At 42.5% G+C, this 23224-nt stretch overlaps 1 protein-coding gene across 1 annotated transcript in view; it reads left to right on the forward strand.

The window, feature by feature from the left end:
• The window catches only part of UBTD2 (ubiquitin domain containing 2), a 44481-nt gene that overhangs the window by 13287 nt on the left and 7970 nt on the right, over window positions 1-23224 (forward strand). The window contains exon 2 of the mRNA XM_028717696.2: window positions 14054-14290. Coding sequence (XP_028573529.1) covers window positions 14054-14290 — 237 coding nt within the window. The remainder of the gene's footprint in view (window positions 1-14053; window positions 14291-23224) is intronic.

Genomic DNA, 23224 nt, shown 5'->3' on the forward strand with positions numbered 1-23224 from the left:
GTTGTGTCCACTTCATGTTGCGCCTTTTCGCGTTACGTCCCACAGCAACCTGGAAGTACCAGAACGGGTTACTTCCGGGTTTCGCTGCTCGCGCATGTGCAGAAGTGCTAAATCACACTTCGCGCATGCGCAGAAGTGCCAAATCGTGCCTACGCAGTGCTACGAGTTGCGGGCATTTCACGTTATGGGCGGGCCTCTGGAACAGATCCCGTCCGTATCACGAGGTACCACTGTATCTTAATATGCCCTAGTACTCTTTTCATTATCTCTTGGATCTACCTTTATTAACACTTAGATAGCCTTCAGTGCATTGAGGTTTGCTGACATTTGTTTATACACAGCTCTCTTAACTCTCTTATACACAGCATTTCAGCTGGGTTGAGGTCTGGATTTTGACTAGGCCATTGTGACACCTTGGTTCTGTTCTTTTTCAGCCATTCTGTTGTAGATTTACTGGCATGCTTGGGATGCTTGTCCTGTTACATGGCCCAGTTTCAGCCAAGCTTCAGCTGTTGGGCAGATGACCACACATTTGGCTGTAGAATACTTTGGTATACAGAGGAGTTCATGGTCAACTCAGTGACTGCCAGGTTCCCAGGTCCTGTGGCTGTAAAACAAGCCCAAATTATCACCCTTCCACCACCGTGCTTGTGCTTATATGCTGTGATTGATTTTTGCTAAACGTGGCACTGTGAATTATGGCCAGACATCTCCACTTTGGTCTCATCTGTCCAAAGGACATTGTTCTAGAAGTCTTGTGGTTTGTTCAGATGCAGCTTTGCAAACCAAAGCCATGCTGCCATGTTCTTTGACAAACATTCCAAACCATACTTGCTCAGTCTTTTGATAATTATACTGCCATGAACTTTAACATTTAACAAGCTAACTGAGGCCTGTAGGTCCTGAGATGGAACTCTTGGGTTTTTTTGCAGTTGCTTGGTCTGTGAGCATTGCTTGCTCTGGCTTCGGGGTGAATTTGCTGGGGACGTCCACTCCTGAGAAGATTGCCAACTGTCTTGAATGTTTCCCACTTTTGAATAATCTTTCTCACTATAGAATGATGGTCTTAAAATTGGTTGGAGATGGCCTTAGCACCTTTCCCAATTTCATGGGCAGCAGCACCTGCTTCTCTAAGAGCATTGTGTCATCTTTCCCCCTTGGCATTGTGTTAAAGCACACCTGAATGCTCCAGACCAGCAATCTGCAAAAACTTAGGCTTTTATACAGGTGGGCACACTTGCTGATTATCACTTAACTAAGGGCATTTGATTAACAGCCCCTGTCTGCTACTTAGCCTCTTGATTCCTATGGAAGTGGTAAGGGTGTACTTAGTTTTTCACACATGACTTCTGCACCTTGGCTTTATTTCTGTATACCCAGAACAAACTTAGTTGGTATCTAAGGTGCTACTGGACAATTTTCTTATTTTTTTATTTATTTCCACTACGTCAGACCAACACAGCTACCTACTTGAATTTAAAATTGATTGTAATTCTTCTATTTCATTGTTCAGTACATTCCAAACATTAAACCTTTACTATGTTGTTCAGTTGCCCCCAGTGTGCTCTAAATGGAAAATTTTCTAGACTGTAAAAAGCCCAATAGAAGTAGGGAAACTTTGCAGCACCATCAAATGTATTTGATGTGTAATGCAGTCAACTCAGGTATAGTACAGTGGTACCTCTGATTATGGACGCGATCCGTTCCGGGGTGCCATTCGCACCCCGAAAAGTCCATAAGTAGAGCGCCGCTTCTGCGTGATGCAATAGAGTGCTCTTGCGCATGTGCGAAGCATGCATGCAGAGCGCTTCTGCACGTACGGCGAAACCCAGAAGTATACACTTCCGGGTTTGCTGCGTTCTCAACCCAAAAATCCGCAACCTGAACCTAACACAACTAGAGGTATGACTGTATCTGGAAGCAAGTCTGTCTCCCTCTGATAACAAAGCACCTTCAAGCTACAGAGTGAACGCAGACAGCCGCCCTAGCAGTAGAATCACTAATGCATTGTTGAAGAAGCAGGAAAGGTATACCAAAATGTGACAGTGTGTGGAAACACTAAAGTTGAACTTCATGTAACTCCAGCTGTGTGTCTACTTTTGATGCGCTCTTCTCTTTGAACACATGAGGTTATAGTGTTTTAATTGATAGTGGATTTATATCTTTTTTTTAAAGTGAGCTATATGATTGATTAACAAAGATTGGTTAACAGTTACCGTAGTTAACTTAATTGTCTCTCTGTGTTAATGAATATTTTAGAAATCATACGATTTGGGGTTGGAAGAGATCTTATCAATCCAGTCCAACCTTCTGCTCTGAAGCAAGACAGTGATTATATTATCTCTGTATGGAATTGATCAGAGCTTGGGGAGCTGCAAGATCCACTTTAATACCCTTGAGGTCAGCTTTCCTTCCTCCCAATAACTACAGGCTAAAGCAATTCCTGCTCAGAGCTGTTGGAAGGGCATCCATGAAAAGTAGAAATGTTTCACTGTCTTAAGAGTTAGTATGATAGTATCTATTTTTTAAGAAGAACAATAAGAAGCCTGAAGACCTTTGGTCTGGTATATTGATCAAGTGAAATAAAGGATTAAGTTCCAAATATTTTAATAGTATTCAGTAATTTTAAATTTTCTAACCCCAGTATGTAAAAGGCAATTATACATTCCCTACTGCATACATCAAGATTTGTGTGAGGATGCTTGGCTCCTTTCCTGGAGCAGTGGCATAAGAAACATGATCTCTTCTAATGAGGCACAAATGGGAGGGAAGGCCTAATTTTACTGAAGTCTAAGGTAAGGCTTTGGGTGAATAAAATATGTTTGGACTTGTACTATATGTGGATGTGAGAAGAGGTTCAATGTTATGAAAATATGTGCATTCTGGTTTTCTGTAAACAAAGTATTCTGAGGCTGTTTATGGGATGCCTAGATCTGTACCTACGATGCATCTCAGCAAGACATATTGTGACTATGCCCATGGTCATAGACTAAAGCAAAACACATTCCAGTAGAATATTTAGATTTTCAGCCTAATTCAGAATGATTGCTGTTGAATTCCCACACGAAAAGAAAGGGGGTCATAACCTTCTACTGTTTTTATTTCATAAAATTCATATACTTCTTAACTGTAATTAGAACCTCCAAGTGATTTACAAAGAATGTAAGATACACATTCAAACAGTCAGTAAATGCAAACTTTTAAAAAAAAGTTAAATTAATGAAATCAGCAGTTAAACATTTAACATTCAAAGTTAAAACACTTCTTTTCTACAAGCTGATCAATTCGTAAGTATTGTGGTTTGCTATTTGAAGTGAAAAGCTCCATGGCAGTATTGTTTCTACTATCGTAACTCTGTTCTGCTTGATCACATGAGGGCTAAATTTGTATAGGGAGCTAAGTGTGTATTCACCAATCCCAACATGTTGTGGTTACTAGATACCCCAACACCACTTCTGACTGTCATGTGTTCAGCACAAAAGTCTGAAGGGGGCATCTAACCATATTCAGCGGAATGCAGTTAAAGTCTCTACAATACTAGGAACCTTGCAGTATTGCTCAGAGGCTTCTGACTATGCCTGGCATGTAGCGGTCAGTGTGGGTGGGGGCCAGTATGCATGTAACCTGCTTACAGAGCATATTTAGCACTTGCATTATCATGCTGAATAGGGCTAAAGTTTCTCCTTAATAATATGCTTGTTACTTAGCAACAAAATATGGAAGTAGAGCCTTCGGGATAGGGATAACCGAGAATGAAGCAGAAATTTGCACCAGTTATTTCCGAAGACATAGCCCAAGGAAGGAAGGCTGCACAGATGCTCTTTTACCGCACAGTGACACTGCTGAACTTTATGTACGGTGTACTAAGGTAAAGGTAAAGGTACCCCTGCCCGTACGGGCCAGTCTTGCCAGACTCTAGGGTTGTGCGCCCATCTCACTCAAGAGGCCGGGGGCCAGCGCTGTCCGCAGACACTTCCGGGTCACGTGGCCAGCGTGACATCGCTGCTCTGGCGAGCCAGAGCCGCACACGGAAACGCCGTTTACCTTCCCGCTAGTAAGCGGTCCCTATTTATCTACTTGCACCCGGGGGTGCTTTCGAACTGCTAGGTTGGCAGGCGCTGGGACCGAACGACGGGAGCACACCCCGCCGCAGGGATTCGAACCGCCGACCTTTCGATCGGCAAGCCCTAGGCGCTGAGGCTTTTACCCACAGCGCCACCTGCGTCCCGTTGTACGGTGTACTAACTGAACGAAAATTCACTACAACGGCAGTAACAGCAGTACTGTATGTGCAGAGAAGTTCCGAACATGTGGCAAACATTTGTGTAGACATTCACACCACAGATGTTATTTTAAAAGTTAGCAAGTAGTCTTGCTGGCGAGCCACTCTGACCGAGAAGGAAGGGTGTTGTCAGGGAAGTGGCACGCATGTTAAGCCATTACTCCCCTTCTTCAACCTCCCTCCCCCTTAGTTGAAATAGGGCTGGCCCAAGACACTTCACTGCTTAAGGTAAAAATAACAAGGTGGCTCCTCTCCCCATCCCATGTACCAAAGCTGCCCAGACCAGCAGTTGAATCTCGGCTATGAGATAGCCGATTGTCTTCAGGTCCAGTGAAGGATGCTATCTTAGGCGTTGCAAGACAGGTCACACTTGTCTGCCCACTCCATACACACCCTCAGAATTTGCCACCTGAAGTGCCTGTCTCATGTCAGGGCCAGCCATGACTAGGAAGTGCAGTGGTACCTCAGGTTACATATGCTTCAGGTTACAGACTCCGCTAACCCAGAAATAATGCTTCAGGTAAAGAACTTTGGTTCAGGATGAGAACAGAAATTGTGCTCCGGTGGCAGCAGGAGGCCCCATTAGCTAAATTGGTGCTTCAGGTTAAGAACAGTTTCAGGTTAAGAACGGACCTCCGGAACGAATTAATACTTAACCCGAGGTACCGCTGTAGTGTGAGAAGCAGGGAGATGAGTGTGCAAATAAGCATATGTTCCCCCTCAATAGTACTGAGCCTGGAAGTCAGGGATTGACAAATTGGGAGCCAGAATGGTACCCCTCAGTCAGATTTACTGTATTTTTCACCCTATAGGACACACCGTCCCATAAGGCGCACTTAGTTTTTTTGGGGGGGGGAATAAAGGGGAAAAAATGTATTCCCCCCCCCCCCCAGACGCGGGGCTGGGGCAGGGGAAGCCTGAGCTTCCCCAGCCCCCAGAACAGGCAACTCTCCGCAAGCCATGGGAGCCCAGCACTGGGCTCCCGTGCCTTGCGGAGAGCTGCGCGAAGTCTGGGCACGCTGAGCTCAGCGCGCCCAGCCTTCGACATGCAGGCAACTCTTCGCAAGCCGCGGGAGCCCGCCGTGCGCTCTCACGGCTTGCAGAGATCTGCGCTAAGCCTGGAGAGCGAGAGGGGTCGGTGCGCACCGGCCCCTCTCGCTCTCCAGGCTATAGCGAAAGCCTGCATTCACCCCATAGGACGCACACACATTTCCCCTTCATTTTTGGAGGGGAAAAAGTGCGTCCTATGGGGCGAAAAATGTGGATTTATCAGTTCCCTGCTTTAGTTTACTGCAATGAATGCACAATGATACGATATCATTCTATGCCTGATAAAGCTTTTGACTAGCCTTTACAAACTATGCAACTACAGAGATTTTTTTTTTCTTGCAATGCAAATTCAGTTGGAAGCTTGAATTGTTTGGATCGACTTCTGCCATTCCAGATGTCTCTTACATACCATGAATTTCTTTGGCCGTCTTCCTATGTATTCTTTTTCCACCAAGGGTTTAACAGAGTAACATTGATGCAAAGATGTGTTGTTGTTATATTTCATTGCCACTGCCAGCATCTATTGAGTGACCTATTGGCATTTATTTGTGTCAGTGATGGGATCTTGAAATTTGGCAATGTAAAGTTCTCGTTAATCAAACTGACTGCCTTGTAAAAGGAGCTGAGGTTGTTTCCCATCTCCACTTAAAATTGAAGTGTTTGTGATATTGTTAGATATTTTTAAATATCTTCCCAGTCTACTGAAATTGATAAAGTTACTTTCCTAAAGAAAGTTTGGTAAATTTAATTTACATTTGTTTACATTTTCTGTGAGATACCTTATCAGCTGTAGTTCTATTTGCAGAAAAGATGAGGCATTCAAAATTCTGGTTTGTGAATATTTTACTAACTTTAAAACATTTACTACTTTGATTAAAGGAGTGTGTCCATTCTCCCCATTCAAATGATTTCATCGCTAACCGATTGCTAAGTACTGCTTTGACTGGGCAGAGTAATTAATGCTTAATATTGGCAGCAGTCAAATCTGAGCTTACACATGATATTGTTGGATTTTTTCCCCTAATCTTTTGACTAGAGTCCTAGAATAATTGTGTTTTTTTATTAGGCTGCTTAGAGGATTAAATAGATGCCACTAAATTCTGTGGACTTTTTTTACAAAAACAAAAAACACCTCATCATACTGTCAGTGCATTCTCCGATGATAGTTTCTGTGGTGACAGAATAATCTGTATTTCCCTGCCACAGAAAAATCCAATATTTCCCAGTTATTTGGGCCATACCTTTTTGTAATAGGGAAAATATATTATCCAACTTGCATGCAGTTCTTTTGTAGTACTCTCAGAAGTGGCAGAAATCATGTGGTGAGGCTTTAAAAAGTAACACTAGAGCTCTTGAAGGCACACATAAGAGCATTCCATGGTCCTTCTGAAGTGCATTTTCAAAAAAACTTGATTTTACTCCCCTTTCATTATATAAACCACCAATGTTGTAAACTGCTCAATAGAGCAAAATATGATTTTTAAGAAGTAGTAATATCAGCAGTCTCCTTCAGTGCTGAAGAGGCCTAGGACTCAAATTTCAAAGCTGTATCTTTCAGCAAAATGACTAAGCAACGTGGTAAATGATATTCATGTATTTATGCAAGTTGTTTTTTCTACTGTTTATGTAAAAAATTGATTAATGTTCAGAATCAAGCACAGGCTGTTCCTGTACTTATCCTCCGTTAAAGGGGGTACTGTGTGCTTGGTACAATCGTTTCTGTATCTCAGATCTTGAGAGGTGCTGAAGATTTAATGGTGACATAATGAGTGACCTCTGTCATCTTCCTTGATTGGCATCAGCATTTAGCACTTTGTTCTGGTTTAAGAAAAATGTAACATTCAGATCATATGTAAAATATAGAAATTAAAATTGACCTTCCTGTTCTTAAAAGCAGCCATTTATAAAGATCAAATACAAAAACCCCAAACTACAACCAGCCATTAAAATTTGACCAAACAAATTTTATTTGATTGTTCTTTGAAAGCATTTAATTAATGAAAAGAACTATTTTTTCTTACCCCTCTTTCAAAGCAGTCAAATTAACCTGACTTGAGCAACAGCAAGTAATTAAACCATGCCCCAACATTTCCCTGCTAAGAAAGTTTTATCCTGATTTTTCTTATTTCCTTAATGTACCAGTAGTTCTTGTCATCACATTACGAGGCAGTAATGATGCACAAATGTGAGTGTAAAGTGGTATGGCCTTCAGAGATGGATTAATTAAAGTTTCTGGCACTAATTATAATAACTACTGCTTTTTATTGTTTAAACCTTATTAAACTCTGCAATCCCTTCAGAAAAACAAGGCTCAGAGAGTAAATTGTGTATGCTGAAAACCTAAGCATACCCTCTTTGAAATTTATCCCCTTCTGCTAGCCTGCCAGTGAGGTTATCATATCTGCCAAGTCTGGGAAGATAAATCTTGGCTTGACTGTCTAAACTGATGTTCATTCTGTACCTAATAATAACACTTTTTCTCTTGTTCATGACTGTTCAACTGTACAGTGATTTTTTAATATATATTTTAGGTTCAGCTACAAAAAAATTGTTGCACCTACCTATTGAAGTGTTGGGTGTTTTCCACTGGTTCATATGGCAGGTGGATTATCAAAACATGTTACAGAATTTTTTTTATCATAGCAGTCTTTAAAGGATATATTTCATATCAAAATACCATATCTCACATAATCTGCAAAGTTGTATGCAAAATCCCATGACACGTTTAGGAGGAAAACATTTTAATGCAAAAGAAGTGTCTTGTCTCACAAAATGTTACCTGTGATCATTATTTTTGCCCTCAGCTATTTTTTCCAGTTTCTGCAACCCACTTTTCAGACTTTTCTGTCCATTGTAATAATAATTGAAATAAAGCTGTCTACAAGAGTTCTAGTGTAGTTTTTGTTATGTGAATGGTGCCACGGACCCCCTGAGTGGGTCACACAGACCCCCTGGAGTTCATGGGACCACCAATTGGGAACCACTGATCTTGAGCATTAAGGTATTTTCAAAGTCTGTTTTTCCATGTGGATGCGGATATGTATTTGTCCTGGAAGACACTTTATCCTTGGAAATTGTTTTGAAGGTTTTCAGTAAAGTTTGTAGTAAAAAATGAGAGAATGTTAAGGAAATATGCACAGTTTGATGGTCACAGCTTTCAGTTTGGTTCTGGGCCCAATACAGAGTGCTAATAGTTATCTTTTAAAGCCCTAAATGGCTTTGGAACAGGATACCTGAAGCGTATTCTCCTCCCATATATACTAGCCTGGGCCTTAAGATCTTCATTGAGCGGCATTCTCCCAGGTACTGGGAATTGATGTACTTTAACTGTGTGTTGAATGCGCTTTAAATGTAAGGTATGGATCTGCCCAAGTGACTGATGTTCGTGAAATTTTGCCCTCCAGGAGTGGATACTTCTCCTTTATGGCAGGTCTTCAGCTGCCCTTGTTTTAGTGATAATTCTGTGCTACAGCAAGTCTTTTACTGTAGCCCGTTGACCTAAGAATGGCAAATTTTGCCTTTTAAATTACCGTGCCAAGGTGAATGGGGGTGGGATGGGAATGATTTGAGAATTGAACCTCCAGCTGTTTGTAGTTGAGTGTGAGAGAAGCAGCCTGACATTTGAGGAGCCCAGAGAATGTTATCCTCTCATTATACATTCAGTATGCAGTCTTTTTGCAACTGCAGGTGGCCAGCATGGTTGCAGGCATGCAGAGTTCCTATACTGATCTTCCAGTGACAGAGGTGTTTTAAGAAATTACAGTGACATGATTCTAACCAAAATTGAAACACTGTGTTGTAAGTCACTAGAATTTTTAAAAATGGAGTGAGTTGAAAGTTATGTGAAGTATTCTGTTGGCAGTTTAGCTGAACATGAAATAAAATCCTGTGGAAGTAGTAGCTTTTGAAATAAGGCAAAACAGTGATAGTGCTTTGCTGATAGGAGCAGCTATAAACTTAATCATTGCTAGTGAGTTTGTCAGCTAACATTTCCGCTTCAAGCTTATGCCAATCTTCTAATTAAGTGATGAGCTCAAATAGCTGAAGAGAGCTATTAATGGCATTTAGTTAATTGGCTAATGTGATCCTACCAATAAATGTCACAGTGGGACAAACTGTTAATGTACTGTTAACTAAAACCAGTAGATCTTAGCTGAGCTGGGAAGTAGCTTGTAGATCATCCCTTCTAGAGAAAGGAATAATACTTAAGAGTCAAGGATTGAGAGATCATTATGTGATTCTACTAGCTGAGAAGATTTGTGTCTCCGTTGTGGCTGCTGGGCACTCAATTCAGCTCCAATTTAGGCTTAATGGTGGTAGACTTACAATGGATTTTCACCAGGCTTCCTGCCAGCATTGTGTGTTTGCCCAACAAACCTGGATAGAACGGTTGCATCTCATATCCTCCAAACTAGTAATCTAATGATAATGATAATAATTTATTATTTCTACCCCGCCTATCTGGCTGGGTTTCCCCTGCCACTCTGGGCAGCTTTCAACAGAACATTAAAAACAGAATAAAACTTCAAACATTAAAAACTTCCCTAAACAGGGCTTCCTTCAATTACTCTTATTTATACGATAATAAAATGTGCTCTCAATACCAATCCCAATACCACTTCTGTCAGATCAGAGAGGGTTCAGTGTACACCAGCAGAATTCCCATTTTAGACTACAGTGGTACCTCGGGTTACATACACTTCAGGTTACAGACTCCACTAACCCAGAAATAGTACCTCGGGTTAAGAACTTTGCTTCAGGATGAGAACAGAAATCATGCCGCGGCAGCAGCGGGAGGCCCCATTAGCTAAAGTTAAGAACAGACCTCCGGAATGAATTAAGTATTTAACCCGAGGTACCACTGTATATGAAAGGAATTTGAGATTTGTTGTGACTCATAGTGAACAGGCAAAATCCCCTTTATTCTTAAAGTGCTTCAGCTGTTGTGTTAGATGATCTGAACTCTAAGCAATCTTATCCTTAGTCATTTGTCTATTCCACACGTTTGTTGCAGAGATTGTACTTTTGATGTTCTACCTCAGTGTTTCCCAACCGGTGTTCCGCGGCACACTACTGTGCCGCGAGGCGTTGCCTGGTGTGCCGTGGGAGGGAGGCGGGCGAGTCGCACGGCGTCTCGGCGTCGGGCGGCAGCGAGCCCAGGAAGCGGCCCAGCCGGCCGGGGTCGCCCGCCTGCAGCAGCGCCTCGCACCCGCACGAGACCTGCTCCGCCGAGAAGCGGGCGAGCGCGGAGGATCGAGCGCGGCGGAGGCCAGCCCCGCGCTTGGAGAGGACGCAGCAGCCGTCGCCAAACCCGATCCTCCTCCTCCTGCTCCGCCGCCGTCCTCTGGCTCTCGGCCGGGAGGAGCCTGCGGCGACGGGGCGGGCGCCGAAGTTGGCGCGCCTCCTCGGCAGCGCCTTCGTCCTCCTCCTCCTGCCTCTGCTCTCCTCCGGCAGCGGGGGTGCGCCGCCCTCCCCGGCCGGGGGGCTCGGCGGGGTCCGCGGGGAAGGAGGCCATGTTCGCGGCGCGCGGGATCGCGGCCCCCCTCGCCCGCCTCCGGCCCGCTCCCCTCCCCCTGCGCGCTGCCCTAGCCGTGCGGGTCTCCTCCCCCTGCGCCGCTGTCCCCTTTCCACATCCTAGGAGCCGCGGTCCGCCTACCGCCCCCGGGCCGCGGCGCGGCTCCCAGCCCGGGCTGGCCTCCGCCTCCTGGGACGCGCGCCCACCCCCGCGGCCCCCCAAACTTCGGAGCAACTCTCCAGACGCTTCTCCCCCGCCTCGGTCTCCCTCCTTTCCACTTCTCTTCCCCCCTTCCTTCCCTCTTTCTTTCTCTTTCTCTCCCACCCGCCTTTCCTTCTATTAACTTTCCTTTCCCCTCCCTTCGTCCTTCCTACTTTTACTCCTGGGCTCCTCCCCCCTTTGCGCAGCCACAAATCAATCTCTCTCTTTTTTCCCCTCTCTCTCTTCTTTGCTCAGACGCAAAAAAGCGCCGCTTTTTGGAAATCCGGACTGCTGTCCCCGCTGAAACGATACTTTAAAAAAGGAAGAACCCACTGGCTCTTATTTCTGTTTAAAGCAGTAGATCCCGAACTCTTTTGGCCCACTGCCCCCTTGGTTCCACATCCCCCAGTGTCCCCTATGCTTACTCTATAGAAAGCATTACAGGGGTTAACGCGGCTCGCTAAGGAAGATATTAATAGAATTCTGCATTTGGGGGGAGACCCTAACAGTCATCTACCATTACCTTCTATGCTGTTACTATTTTTTTATTTTTTTTTACATAAGTAAAAAGTGACCTTTCCCCATCTGGCATGGTGGTGTGCCTCGAGATTTTTTTCATGACACAAGTGTGCCTTTGCCCAAAAAAGGTTGGGAAACACTGTTCTACCTTACACTTAACCCAGTCCAAAACAATATATTCTCTCATTCACTATAATGAAGGAAGAGAGCATAATCAAGCTGTAAATAGAAGAGGACCTATGACAAAAATTAGTATCCTGACAGCCTGCAGGGTAAGCTTCTCAGCAGGATAGATACCTGGGGAGAAGAAGAAAGGTGTTGAGAAACAGCAAGAATGTTGGAATTGCCTGTAAGCCATTTCTATAATTAATGTTTGGGGGAAGCAAAAAATAAATAAATCAAATCATTTGGTATACGTTTACATTCATTGTGTTTGTGTTCAAAGATGAGGCTAGCTGTTACTAAACCCAAATGCTTACTGAAGTTGCTGTTTAGAATCTGATGGCATACTAGTGGGATTCAAAATGTTCCATTTAATTGTTCTTTAAAGTGTATGAAGGTGGGGATGTGATGCAGGGAGGGAGTTTGAAAAGCTTTCATACACTTGTCCATAATAGTTTGGAGTCTGCCAGATTTGCACTCAACCTATAAATTTCCTCTAAATTCAGTGTGTGACTACAGTTCTTGTATATTTGAGGCCTGCCAACAAGCTGGTTGTTTTGTGAACAGTTACATCTACTGTTCTGGATTTTATAGATGGTCAGCACAAAAGGCAACTTGTTCTAGTTGCATAAAACATAAAGAAGCAGCAGATTTGCATGGTCAAGTATCTAAAGAAAAGACTATTATTACCCTACAGTCCTACCAGCATACACAACTAACCCCCTTTTAAACATCATAATTGGTTGCAGCTTATTTTGAGATACAGTAATTGGCCCTAGGTCAGACAATAAGTGTTTTATGACAGAGCAAGGATTTAAACCTGGGTCTCCGACCTACGTCCAACACTTTAGTCACTACACGAAAACATATAAGGCACACAAAATATGAATGGGACCAACCTGACTTTTCAGATGATTCATTACTTGCATTTTCTGGCAGCATTCTCAACCTTAGATAGTTCGCCTTAATTTTCCTTTGCTTTGAGACCATTATTCTCTTAAATATTTTAATGAATTCACAGCCTGCTGAGCACTATACCATATTGAATTGGTAAACATAAAACGTATATTATTGGATGAATGAAGTTAAACTATATAATCTGCTAGCTGTAAGCTAGGGGTGTCTGTTACTCTTTTCAAAAAGAGATAATTGATGTTTGTGCAACTCCTGTGGAGACACATATTCGTCTTCTAGAATATATCCTTTTGGATTTCCAGTAGCCGCTTAAATGCAGCCAATGTGACTTGTTTATACAGTACCAGTGTTGGAAGAGTTTCCATTTTTATTTATTTCCCCCCATTTATGCTGTTGTTTCTAGTTCTTGCTACTTAGAAACACAAAGTATTTGTTGTGAGACGTATTCTTCGAAGAGTCCTACAGCTCACTTGAGTGCAAGTTTCTTTTTAGATATTCTTTGGAGAATTTGGCATTTGTTGCAAAAAGAGTCAGATAATTGTTGCTTAGTTTTCCTAGCTTCAATAATCAACTAACCCAACTAAACATTGAAATCTGGTAACTTGCTCAACACTGAAGAACTACTGACAACTTGTATATTTCTGTTTGCACAAACATGATCTGCAAAAGATTAGGCAAATATTTGTCTCCTCTTTCAGTCACGTCTGGTGAATAAGAGCCATCTTATCCTCAAACATTCAAAATTATGAAATGGCCACTATAATATTGACAAGTATTTTTGCATTTTATTCACTATCCTGCTTGTAGTAACTACATGAGTGTTCTATGCAGCAAAAGTGTAAAATGTGAAGGGAATGTGTTTGGTGATGAGAACACAGTAAGGAAATGTTTGTATGTATTCCTGGTGTGAAGCACTACATGTTTAGGAATGTGCATCTACCCTTCACATTCATATATGTTTCAGAGGTCACCAGTTTAAAAGGCCGAAAGCATACAGCAATGGGAGACAGGCTCCAGTGGAAATCCACTCCTTATATAAAAATCTTGCATTTAATGATGAGCAATTCAGCGTATTTTGATCATATCTGGTAACTCAGAAATGGAAGAGTGAAATGTATTTTTGCCTTTTGTGACGAGATGCTCTTACTTAATAGTTGGCTCTTGGGGCAATGGCATTCTGAAACTTTTTTTTGTTACAAATGATTAATCAGACTGTAACAGATGTCACAAAAAGTGAAGAAACCCAAAAACACTGTGGAAGATCAGAATGGAGTACTGTTGAAAAGACATTTGAGCTGGGGAGGAGATAACCAAAAGTTGTTACTCAGTTTGAACAGCTCTCAAGCAGAGAAAAGGAGCAAGTTGTTTCAACACAGTGCCTGATTTCTTCTCTTCTCCCCCACCTCCAGTTGCACTAGGTCGTAATCAGCCCTTGAAAAAGGAAAAACCAAAATGGAAAAGTGATTATCCAATGACAGATGGACAACTGCGCAGCAAAAGAGACGAATTTTGGGACACCGCACCTGCTTTTGAAGGCCGCAAGGAAATCTGGGATGCCTTGAAGGCTGCAGCACATGCATTTGAGAACAATGATCATGAACTTGCACAGGCAATCATTGACGGTGCAAACATAACATTACCTCATGGTAAGTATGCCCATAATGGATGGACTTTAGCAGCAGTGAGTAGAAAATAATTTCACTTAGACAACTTTCCTGAAGTCATGCTTTCCAAATGACCAGGTCCACATGTAAATGAATATAATGACTGCTTTTTGATGTTAATTATTTAGAAAGGTTTAGCATTATGACAAAGGAGCCTCAGTAACCTTCAAGTTTACACATCCCCCACCTTCAGATAGAACCATGAGGAACAGATTGTGAGTTTCATCTTTAGAGTTGTGTATGTTTCCTCTCTGACATCATCAGCCAGGGTTAAAATTGTGAGTACAATATACACCACAGCTCCACAAATGCACAAAGTGATTAGTATCAAATAACAATTTGTGTTCTACTACTCCATTGTCATACAGTCGTACCTTGGAAGTCGAACGGAATCCGTTCCAAAAGTCCATTCGACTTCCAAAACGTTTGGAAACCAAAGCGCGGCTTTGGATTGGCTGCGGGAAGCTCCTGCAACCAATCAGAAGCTGTGGAAGTCCCATCGGAAGTTTGGCTTCCAAAAATAGTTACTTGTGGGTTTGCAGCATTCGGGAGCCAAACATTCCAGAACTAGACTGTTCAAAAACCAAGGTACTACTGTACTCAGTTTGAGAGACAGTACCTCTTTTCTTTGAAGCAAGAGAAAGACCTGGGAAAGATTGGCATGGCACATCTCTAGAAATCCTTTCTGGGGACAGTAGAAGTTCCTGGTAACCCTCTAAAAGCAGTCATTTAAGCAATTGTTCCTTTTTTGCTTGTAACTGTTGGATTGTTACCAACCTTTATGCTGTAAGGAGAAATGGCCATGTGTGTTTAAAGAGCAGGGTTTGGTTCACATTCTTGCTGTATCATCTCCTTCCTTTCCCATGTCTTGTAATTATTTGAAACCATCGGTAATATGAACATCTATACTCCACTTTCTGAAAAGCCCGCTTTTATAACCTTTTTCTAGGCAGCCTCTTAGCATAACCCTTTTTCTGATCTTCACCAGCAAGTACTGTTAACACACTGAGGATGAATAGTTGCTTAGTCAGGTCTCAACTGTCCTCTTTCACTTCTGCTTTCTCTGTTCTTTGCCTCATACCTCAGCTGATTTTCCCCTACTGAAAGATAACTTCCAACTAACAGTTAACAAGCCCATTCATTATGGACCAGAACCACCAGAAAATCAGAATCTGTTGTTTCCCAGACCCAGTCAAGATGGATTTACCTTATCCTGGCCTTGTCTGTAAAAATTAGAAGCGCTTGTGTCTCCCTCCAGCTTTCAGAACCTGTTACCCAGCAGCTACAGTCAAACCTTGGTTCCCGAACACCTCCAATTTGGAACGTTTCCACTCCCAAACACTGAAAACCCAGAAGTGATTACTCTGGTTTTCAGTCATTTTTTGGAAGCCGAACAGGCTTCCGGAATGGATTACAACTGAGGTTTGACTGTACCTTGAAATATGCCTGCAACAGAATAGGAGCACGAGACCTGAGACTTGTGACAGTTACACTCTGACATCAACAGTTCTGACAGCACAGAAATCATTTTCAAAGCACAAACCATGAATGGGCATATACATAGCATTTCTGCACACCCTTATATCTTAATAAAGTCACCATTATAGTTTAAGTTAAGATTTATATGTGTGTATTCTAGCAGCTTTTCATCCTACAAGGAATGAACTGCTCGGGGACTCGGTTTGAGGTAAAAGGAATTAAGAGCTGGTATCTAAAGCAGGGGTGGGAAACCTTTTTTGGACTGATGGCTACGTTACCCAGTGGAAAGCTGTTGGGGCTGCATTCCAGACATGGGTGGGGCCAACCCCAAATTAGCCTGGGCATGACAGTTCACAGTCACACATCCTTAATTTACACACACACACACACACACACACCCTTAACACAGATGCTCTGTCTATTTCTCCACCCTCCAGTCCTGTGCCCAGAGAAAGCGACTCCTGTTTCTCAGTGCACAGAGAGGAAATGCTGCAAGCTGCTCTTGCTGGATAGCAGCTCCTAGCAGCTTCTCTCTGTACACACTTTTCTCCATGCAAAAAGATGAATCCTTTAGAGAACCCCTGGAGCATCTCCTCTCTTTGTTGATGCACAGCTGTTTTCTGAACAGTGGGAGGGGGAGCTTTTAAACAAGATAGTGCTCAGTTGTTCAGGAAGGAACTGTGCAGTGACAAAGAAGGAGTCACTTAGTTGGGCTCTTGTTGCGTTTGCTGAGGGGTGGGACTTCAGGGAGGGGCCTGGGTGAGCTGGAGCTGGCTCATGGGCTAGAGGGTCTCCAGTGCTTGACTTAAGGGACCCACAGCTAGGATCACATAAAATAAATATATTTGTTATGCATGCTCTGGCCAGTGTCACCATCCAGTGAAGCAAGGAATACTGGGTCAGCTACAGCATCTCTATCCCAGCAGAACCACTTTCAAAGTAAGTTCAGCTTGGCCTCAACTGGATATATGTGCCACTTTACATCTTGCATAAACACAAGAGACCTGCTGGGTCCGGTCAATGGCCAGACTAGGCTTATTCAAGCAGTGTTTCATTTTAACAAGTAGTTATTACTCCTGCTTAAAGAAGAATCTTTCCTTCAGTTCCTTCCTCGCTTTTAACTCCTTTGTGAGGATGAACAGTGGATAATTTTTCCTGTGGACCAATACAGCTTATAAAGAATTTTATGGTGCCCTGGATACAAGATGACACGGCACCAAAAGTAATTATTTTTGGCAGTGTCATCAAAGTTTGTTATTACCTGGTTCAGAACACACATTTTTCAGCTCATACTATTCAGCTATATTACAAATTGAATAGCATTTTTCAACAAATGTTCACTAGCTTGAAATATAAAACAAACTTTTCTGCTTGTGTGCTTGGTGTTCAGCATACTAAATGCCCAAAGTCACTGCTTTATAGGTGCATGCATACAAGTTATTTAATATTAAGATTTTATTTCTTGTAATTGTGGCAAACTTTCAAGTTCTCTTCACTAGGCAAGATGTTGCCCAGAGCAGATGTAGGAACATAGGAAGCTGCCTTATAGTGAGCCAAACCATTTGTCCATCTAACTCAGTGTCGTCTACACTGACTGCCAGTAGCTATCCAGGATTTCAGGAAGGGGACATTCCTAAACCAACTTGGTGGTTTACTATTAGGCCTTTGCAAAATTCTGAAACCTTTTGGGCAGTTCATTAATATTTAATGCAGCTCTAATATCTCTATATTTATCTCAAAGTGTTCATATTTATTTTATTGCTGGGCTGTATTCATCAAAACAGGGAAAGCTAGGTTGTATTTATCAAATCCTAGGTCATTTGTAGCATCTATTATGAAAGCTAACACACCCTATTGATATTGTCAAATTACGCTTAATAATAGTACTGACAAAACAGGACTCTCCTTGTTTTTACCATTTACATTCCTGGAAGGTTTCCCAAAATGCTGGAAGGTACTTCAGGAAGATAACTAAAATCCACAGTCTTAGTTGCCACCAACCAATACCTGTCACAAAGATTACTCTTTGTGCCTTATGAGCACATAAAAGTCCTGCTCAGCATAAATGAGGAACTCATTGAGTTTGTTGCAGCGTCTTCCAATGGCCCTGCAAGCTTCGAGCTTGTATAGTACACTTCTTACATGAATAAGATATTCTTGGAGAGCAAAAATGCAAAGTAATGTATGAAGTGACCCTAAATTGATACAGGGCAAAGGAGATTTGGAGGCAGAGTAGAGAAAATGTGAATGAGCAAAAAAAGAGAGAGAGAGAGAGAGAGCGCATGTGCGCACAACTGTACAACATATGTTCAATTATTACCTCTATTGACTTCTCATACGTGCAGGTTCATTGTGCCTCCCTTGAAGTAGCCACTCTGGGCCCAAAACCGGATTTGCTTTTTCAGCGAAAATAGTGGACAATTTTTTGTAGCGGCCCACTGAATCATTACCCTGATCTATGAAGGAATGCTCTGGTGACCAAGTTTAAAACTGCAGTTTCAAAAAGTATATTGGCAGAGATTGAAAATTAGCCCCAAGAGTAGTATTTGTTGTTTTCCCATTGGTATGAATAATGGTTTATGGAGTACAAGAGGACAGGTCCTGCCTAGAGGGCTTACATTCAGCTGGTTCAACACAGGAGAGAGAAATGGAGGCAGGGTTGAAGAAGGAAATAACAATCAGTTTCACTTTCTTATACTTAGATTTAAATACAATAGGTTATGGTTTCCGGGGGATTGTGCCAATAACTTCACGGGAAAGAGCTTTTGAGAAGGGAATTGGAAGGAACTGCAGTGGGACCACGCAGGTGATTTGGGAGGCAGTTCACAGCATAAGAGGCAGGAAGGGCGACAGGATGAAGTCATTAGATGTTACAGGAAGCCTGACTGTCTTGGTCAAGGATACATTGGGCAGAGAAGGGGAGAAAAGTGAGGGTGAAGGCAAGGTAGGGCTTTGAAGCTGAAATGAAGAGGGTGAACAGGAAACCAGGGTAAGAATTTCAGGAGGAATTAATCAGTGAGTTGAGATGGGTGAAGAATTTTGGCAGCATAGTCCAGGATAACAGTAGCTGTGTGAATCAGGCAGGAACCTGTTCCTGGTTGGCAGCTCATTAGCCGGCTTAAAACTAGTAACAGAAAGATGATGCATCTTTGCAATACTTTGAGATTAGTTAATGCTCCTATTTAGTACTTGCTGTTTCCTTTAGCTGTCACAATTTTAAAGAAAGTTACTATGAGAATAAAACAAATGGTATGAATGCCCAGTTTACTGAAACAGTCAGTGATATTCATATAGGTTTTGTTTGAAGCTAGCTTAATGAGGGATGTTGCTAGTGCTTTCTTGAATTTCTGCTTGTTTACTCGTTGGTTTTGTCCTTTTAAAAATGTGCTCTAGGGTCTTCATTCTGAGTGCCACATTTGCACAAACAAACCTTAATGAGGATGGTGGTTAGAATTCAATATAATCATGTTTGTGAGCATGACAGCTAGAATGAAAAATACGGTCAAGAACTATTTAGCATACTGCAGACCTCTTTCCCTCCCCTATCTCCCTCCAACATTATAGAAATCCAGCTTCAACTGCTACTAATTGAATTGGGGGCAGCTTTCCTTCTGTACTGTTGTTGCACACAAACAGCAATATATGAGTGTTAAATTGTATACCTTCAACAGATTTGCTGTTTCCAAGAGCTAGCTCTTAACTCAGGGATTGCCAGCATGGTGTCTGCAAGTGCCAGTGTACCCACTCTCAAAAATCCACAAGACAAGGCTGCTTGCTCTTCCTACTCAGTTCCTATATGTACTTAGCCTCTGCTGTATGAAACATGTCCCCATATACATACCCACATTTCACTGGATATCAGGACTGAAGGCATGCTTCCAACATTCAGCTTCATTGGATGTCCATGAGTTCTACTGTTATTTTTTATTGTTTTTATGAAAGACTTTCTGGGGTTACAAAAGTACATACATCATCTCTGTTTTCAGATCATAAAGTCCTTTCTACGGATCAGTTATATTTGATGTGAGACTTTAATGCTGTATACAGTATAAGGTTGGGGGAGAAGAGAGGTAGAGGGAGAGAAGGGGGTAGTAAACTTTCATTCTTTTACATAGTGTATGTAAAAGGTGTCATCATCACCATAGGTAGGTTCTCTATCTATTCATTTATTAGTTTTCATTGGAGTTGAGAAAAGTTGGGGGGCAGGGCTTGGTTGGTTGACTTCAATTGACTGGAGTGAGTTTTGTTTGCATGGGGGTGGGGGCTGTTGGGTCAAGTTAGCCAAATTGATTCATAGGCTGTTGGAGGGTTCTTGTTGAGGAAGAAAAGGCTTTTTATCTAACTACTTTTTCCATGCCATGCATAAGAGAAGATAGGCAAAGAGCTTTTTTCTATGAGCAATGCATCAGTGTCTGTTGACACATATTTGGGGCAGAGGAGAGGCCAGTTAAGTTGTGTAGCTTAAAACCATTGTGCTAGCATAACTGTTATGTTGAATACTGCCCTAGATTTCCTGTAATATGTTGAAGTTTGTTCTTAAATTCTCCTGAGAGTAGTTAATGTTCATTTGAATACATAAAATTAGGCAGTTTTTTGTGGTCTTGTGTAGCCACACACAAGATTTACGCTTGTGTTGGAGTAATAACTTAGAAATGTCTGGAGCTAAAATGGCACAAGAAGGCATTCAAGCTGCTCCCCTTTAGGGAGAAGCCCCCAAAGTAGATGTCTGTATCGAGAGCTGTGTTAGAAACAGAGATATGAAAGCTAGGAGCTAATGGCACCTTAAACCTAGGTTGTGGGCACCACAATGGAGTGTCTTGGCGCGCTTTCTTTATAACAAGAATACTAAGCTGAAAATCAGTGAATCGCAGCTAGTATCTTATGTTCATTTTTCACTTGGTCTAGTCCTCATCTGAAGACTGCAAAAAAATCCCAAAGCCATACTTCCCCTGCCCGCCCCGTCCCCCCCAATATTCTTATGAGGGTCCCTTCTCCAGTCTTAAGAGAGTGGCTGGAAGTGGGGAGGCAGAAAAAGGTCCTCCTTTTCTTTCAGCAGTGGCAGTTTTAATCTGAAATCTTAGGCTCAGTACTGCACCCAGAGCTCAGAAACTGCTCGCCTTAATGAAATTCCCTGTCACAAAACGCACTTAGAACAATGGGAGTTTCAAACGTTGCTCAAGAGGCAGATGAATGTCTTCCTGCTCAGTTCTCTTTTGACTGCTGCCAAAGCAGGAACATCAAAGAATGTTCTGGCCATAGCTATGAAGAAAGTAAAGTTCTTTTTAATGGCTTTGTCATTCAGACAAGAAGCAGGCAAAATGTGAAGTGTACCACCCTCAGTTTGTGATTGATACTCCCCAGTATTCAAGGATTATTTTTAAACATCGTTGCAACTTCCACAACATCTCTTATCAGCTGAGCCCATTTAAAATGTGTTTCAGAATTGAATTAGAAGCAAGAAGGAGGCACACATTTTCTTAGTAGGGTTTTTTTAAATGGAGCATTGCTCACAAAGCTGGGGGGGGGGTGTTACTCTCCACTTTGAGTGCTGCTCCTTGCTCCTCACTGGTAAGAACTATCCAGTATTTCCTTCCTATCCTGTCACTGACTGGTTTTTACAGCTGGTCACTTTAGCTCTTGTGCCTTCAAGCCAAGTCTTAATAATGTCTGTCCCTGTTTCTTTAAAACTAAAGTGCCCAGCTTCCACAATTCATCAAATTCTATTGCTGTTTTGCTAAGCAGCTCAGGCAGAAAATTATGTGCATTCTTAGATACTTGCTTTAAAGGGCAATAATATGTTAACCTCCAAATGTAAATAGCAAACTGCTCCCATGGAAATTATTGAAATGCCTTTTGAGAAATGTGTATAAGTATGGCAGATAATTTTAGAGAAATGCAAAGCTGAATAGTGCAATGATACTTTGTTATCATTGTCTTGTATCCAGCTGCAATGCTTTTTGCCCATGAAAGCTGCTCTGCTAATATATTAGAGCTCAGCCCTGGTGAATCAGAGAGTGGATAGTAATGCAGTAATGTGGTTAGGAGGATTAAAGCATGAGTACGCTTTTCTCTAGTTTATAGATTCTTGTGTATCAACAGCTCAGATTATTATATGCATCCCTTTTCATATACTCATGCAAAGAATTGTAAGAAATGAAATTAACTGGTTCAAGAAACTGGAATATGCAGATTTGCATAATTTCCTCACTTGGCTGCCATTATTCTGCCTGTGGTGAAACTGTCCACTCTCTTCCTTGTTCCTCACACAGTGAGTGGAAGGCATGACGCAAACCCTGACCTTGTGAATGCTGAAACAGGTGTTAGGTTCCTGGCAGGGCCAGAGGATTTGACATATCTGAACACAGAGAGGAGGAGGGTACATAGGAAGAGCAGCAGGTCTACTCATGGAGACCTTCTCATTGCAGCTATGGTAATATCTGCGGTTGTCCTTCACCATCAATGCTCTGGTGGCAGAGGAGGCAAAATAGAGATGGCAAAAACAATCTGCTGTGTGCCAAGTCCTCCTGTTCCTTCAACCCCCCCACCCCAAACCTGCCAAGAGCTGCCAGCTGGTGTACTGATTTCCTTTCCATTGTGGCCAATGGGAAGGAAAGTCTTTTTTTTTAAGCCAACAAAAGATACACCCAAAAAGGAAAAATACTCCCTTCTGCCCTGCCAACAGAAGTCCAGCCAAGGCATTGGGTTTGACAGTTCTTCTGCCTTTAGTCCTCTCTTCCCCTGCCCACTCTGGATTGCTGTGGATTTTGCCTGTGGGCCATAGGCAACCACAGCACAATTCATTAGGGTGTGCATTCAATTATTATTATTATTTGATTATTTCAGTGAAGAAAGAAGAGGAGGGAATGATAAGGCAAGGAGGCGATACAGAAATAAAATCTAACAAAACAAGTGCAACACAAGTAGCCAAAAAAACCCAAAACAGATTGTTCCAGCGGAGAAAAAGACCTGTGCTAAGCTGGACAGGTTTTGGGCAGATCTGGATGGCTGAGGGCATCCTCTTTGTTTGTGTATCACAAAAGTAGTTCCTCACCCCCCACAGATATTATCTCCACCAAAGTTGGCCAGGAAAGCTTGGATGCAGGCAGGGCCATGGGGCAGAGATGCATGTATACGAAAGAAAAAGACTGGAATGGATCTGCAGCTTCAGCCTGCAGAGGAGGGAGTTCTTCTTCCCTTACTGCCACCACTGGAGCCAGTCACCCCACTGCTGTTTCCAGAGACAGTTGCAGGCAGAAATTGCAGATCCTTTCCAGCCTTTTTATTCTGCAGTGGTAAATTGGGTTAAGAACTTAATTTGGTCTGGAGGTCCGTTCTTAACCTGAAACTGTTCTTAACCTGAAGCACCACTTTAGCTAATGGGGCCTCCCGCTGCTGCTGCCACACCGCTGCTGCGGGATTTCTCTTCTCCTCCTGAAG

Source organism: Podarcis muralis, chromosome 2 (assembly GCF_964188315.1).
Source record: "Podarcis muralis chromosome 2, rPodMur119.hap1.1, whole genome shotgun sequence".
Lineage (NCBI taxonomy): Eukaryota > Metazoa > Chordata > Lepidosauria > Squamata > Lacertidae > Podarcis > Podarcis muralis.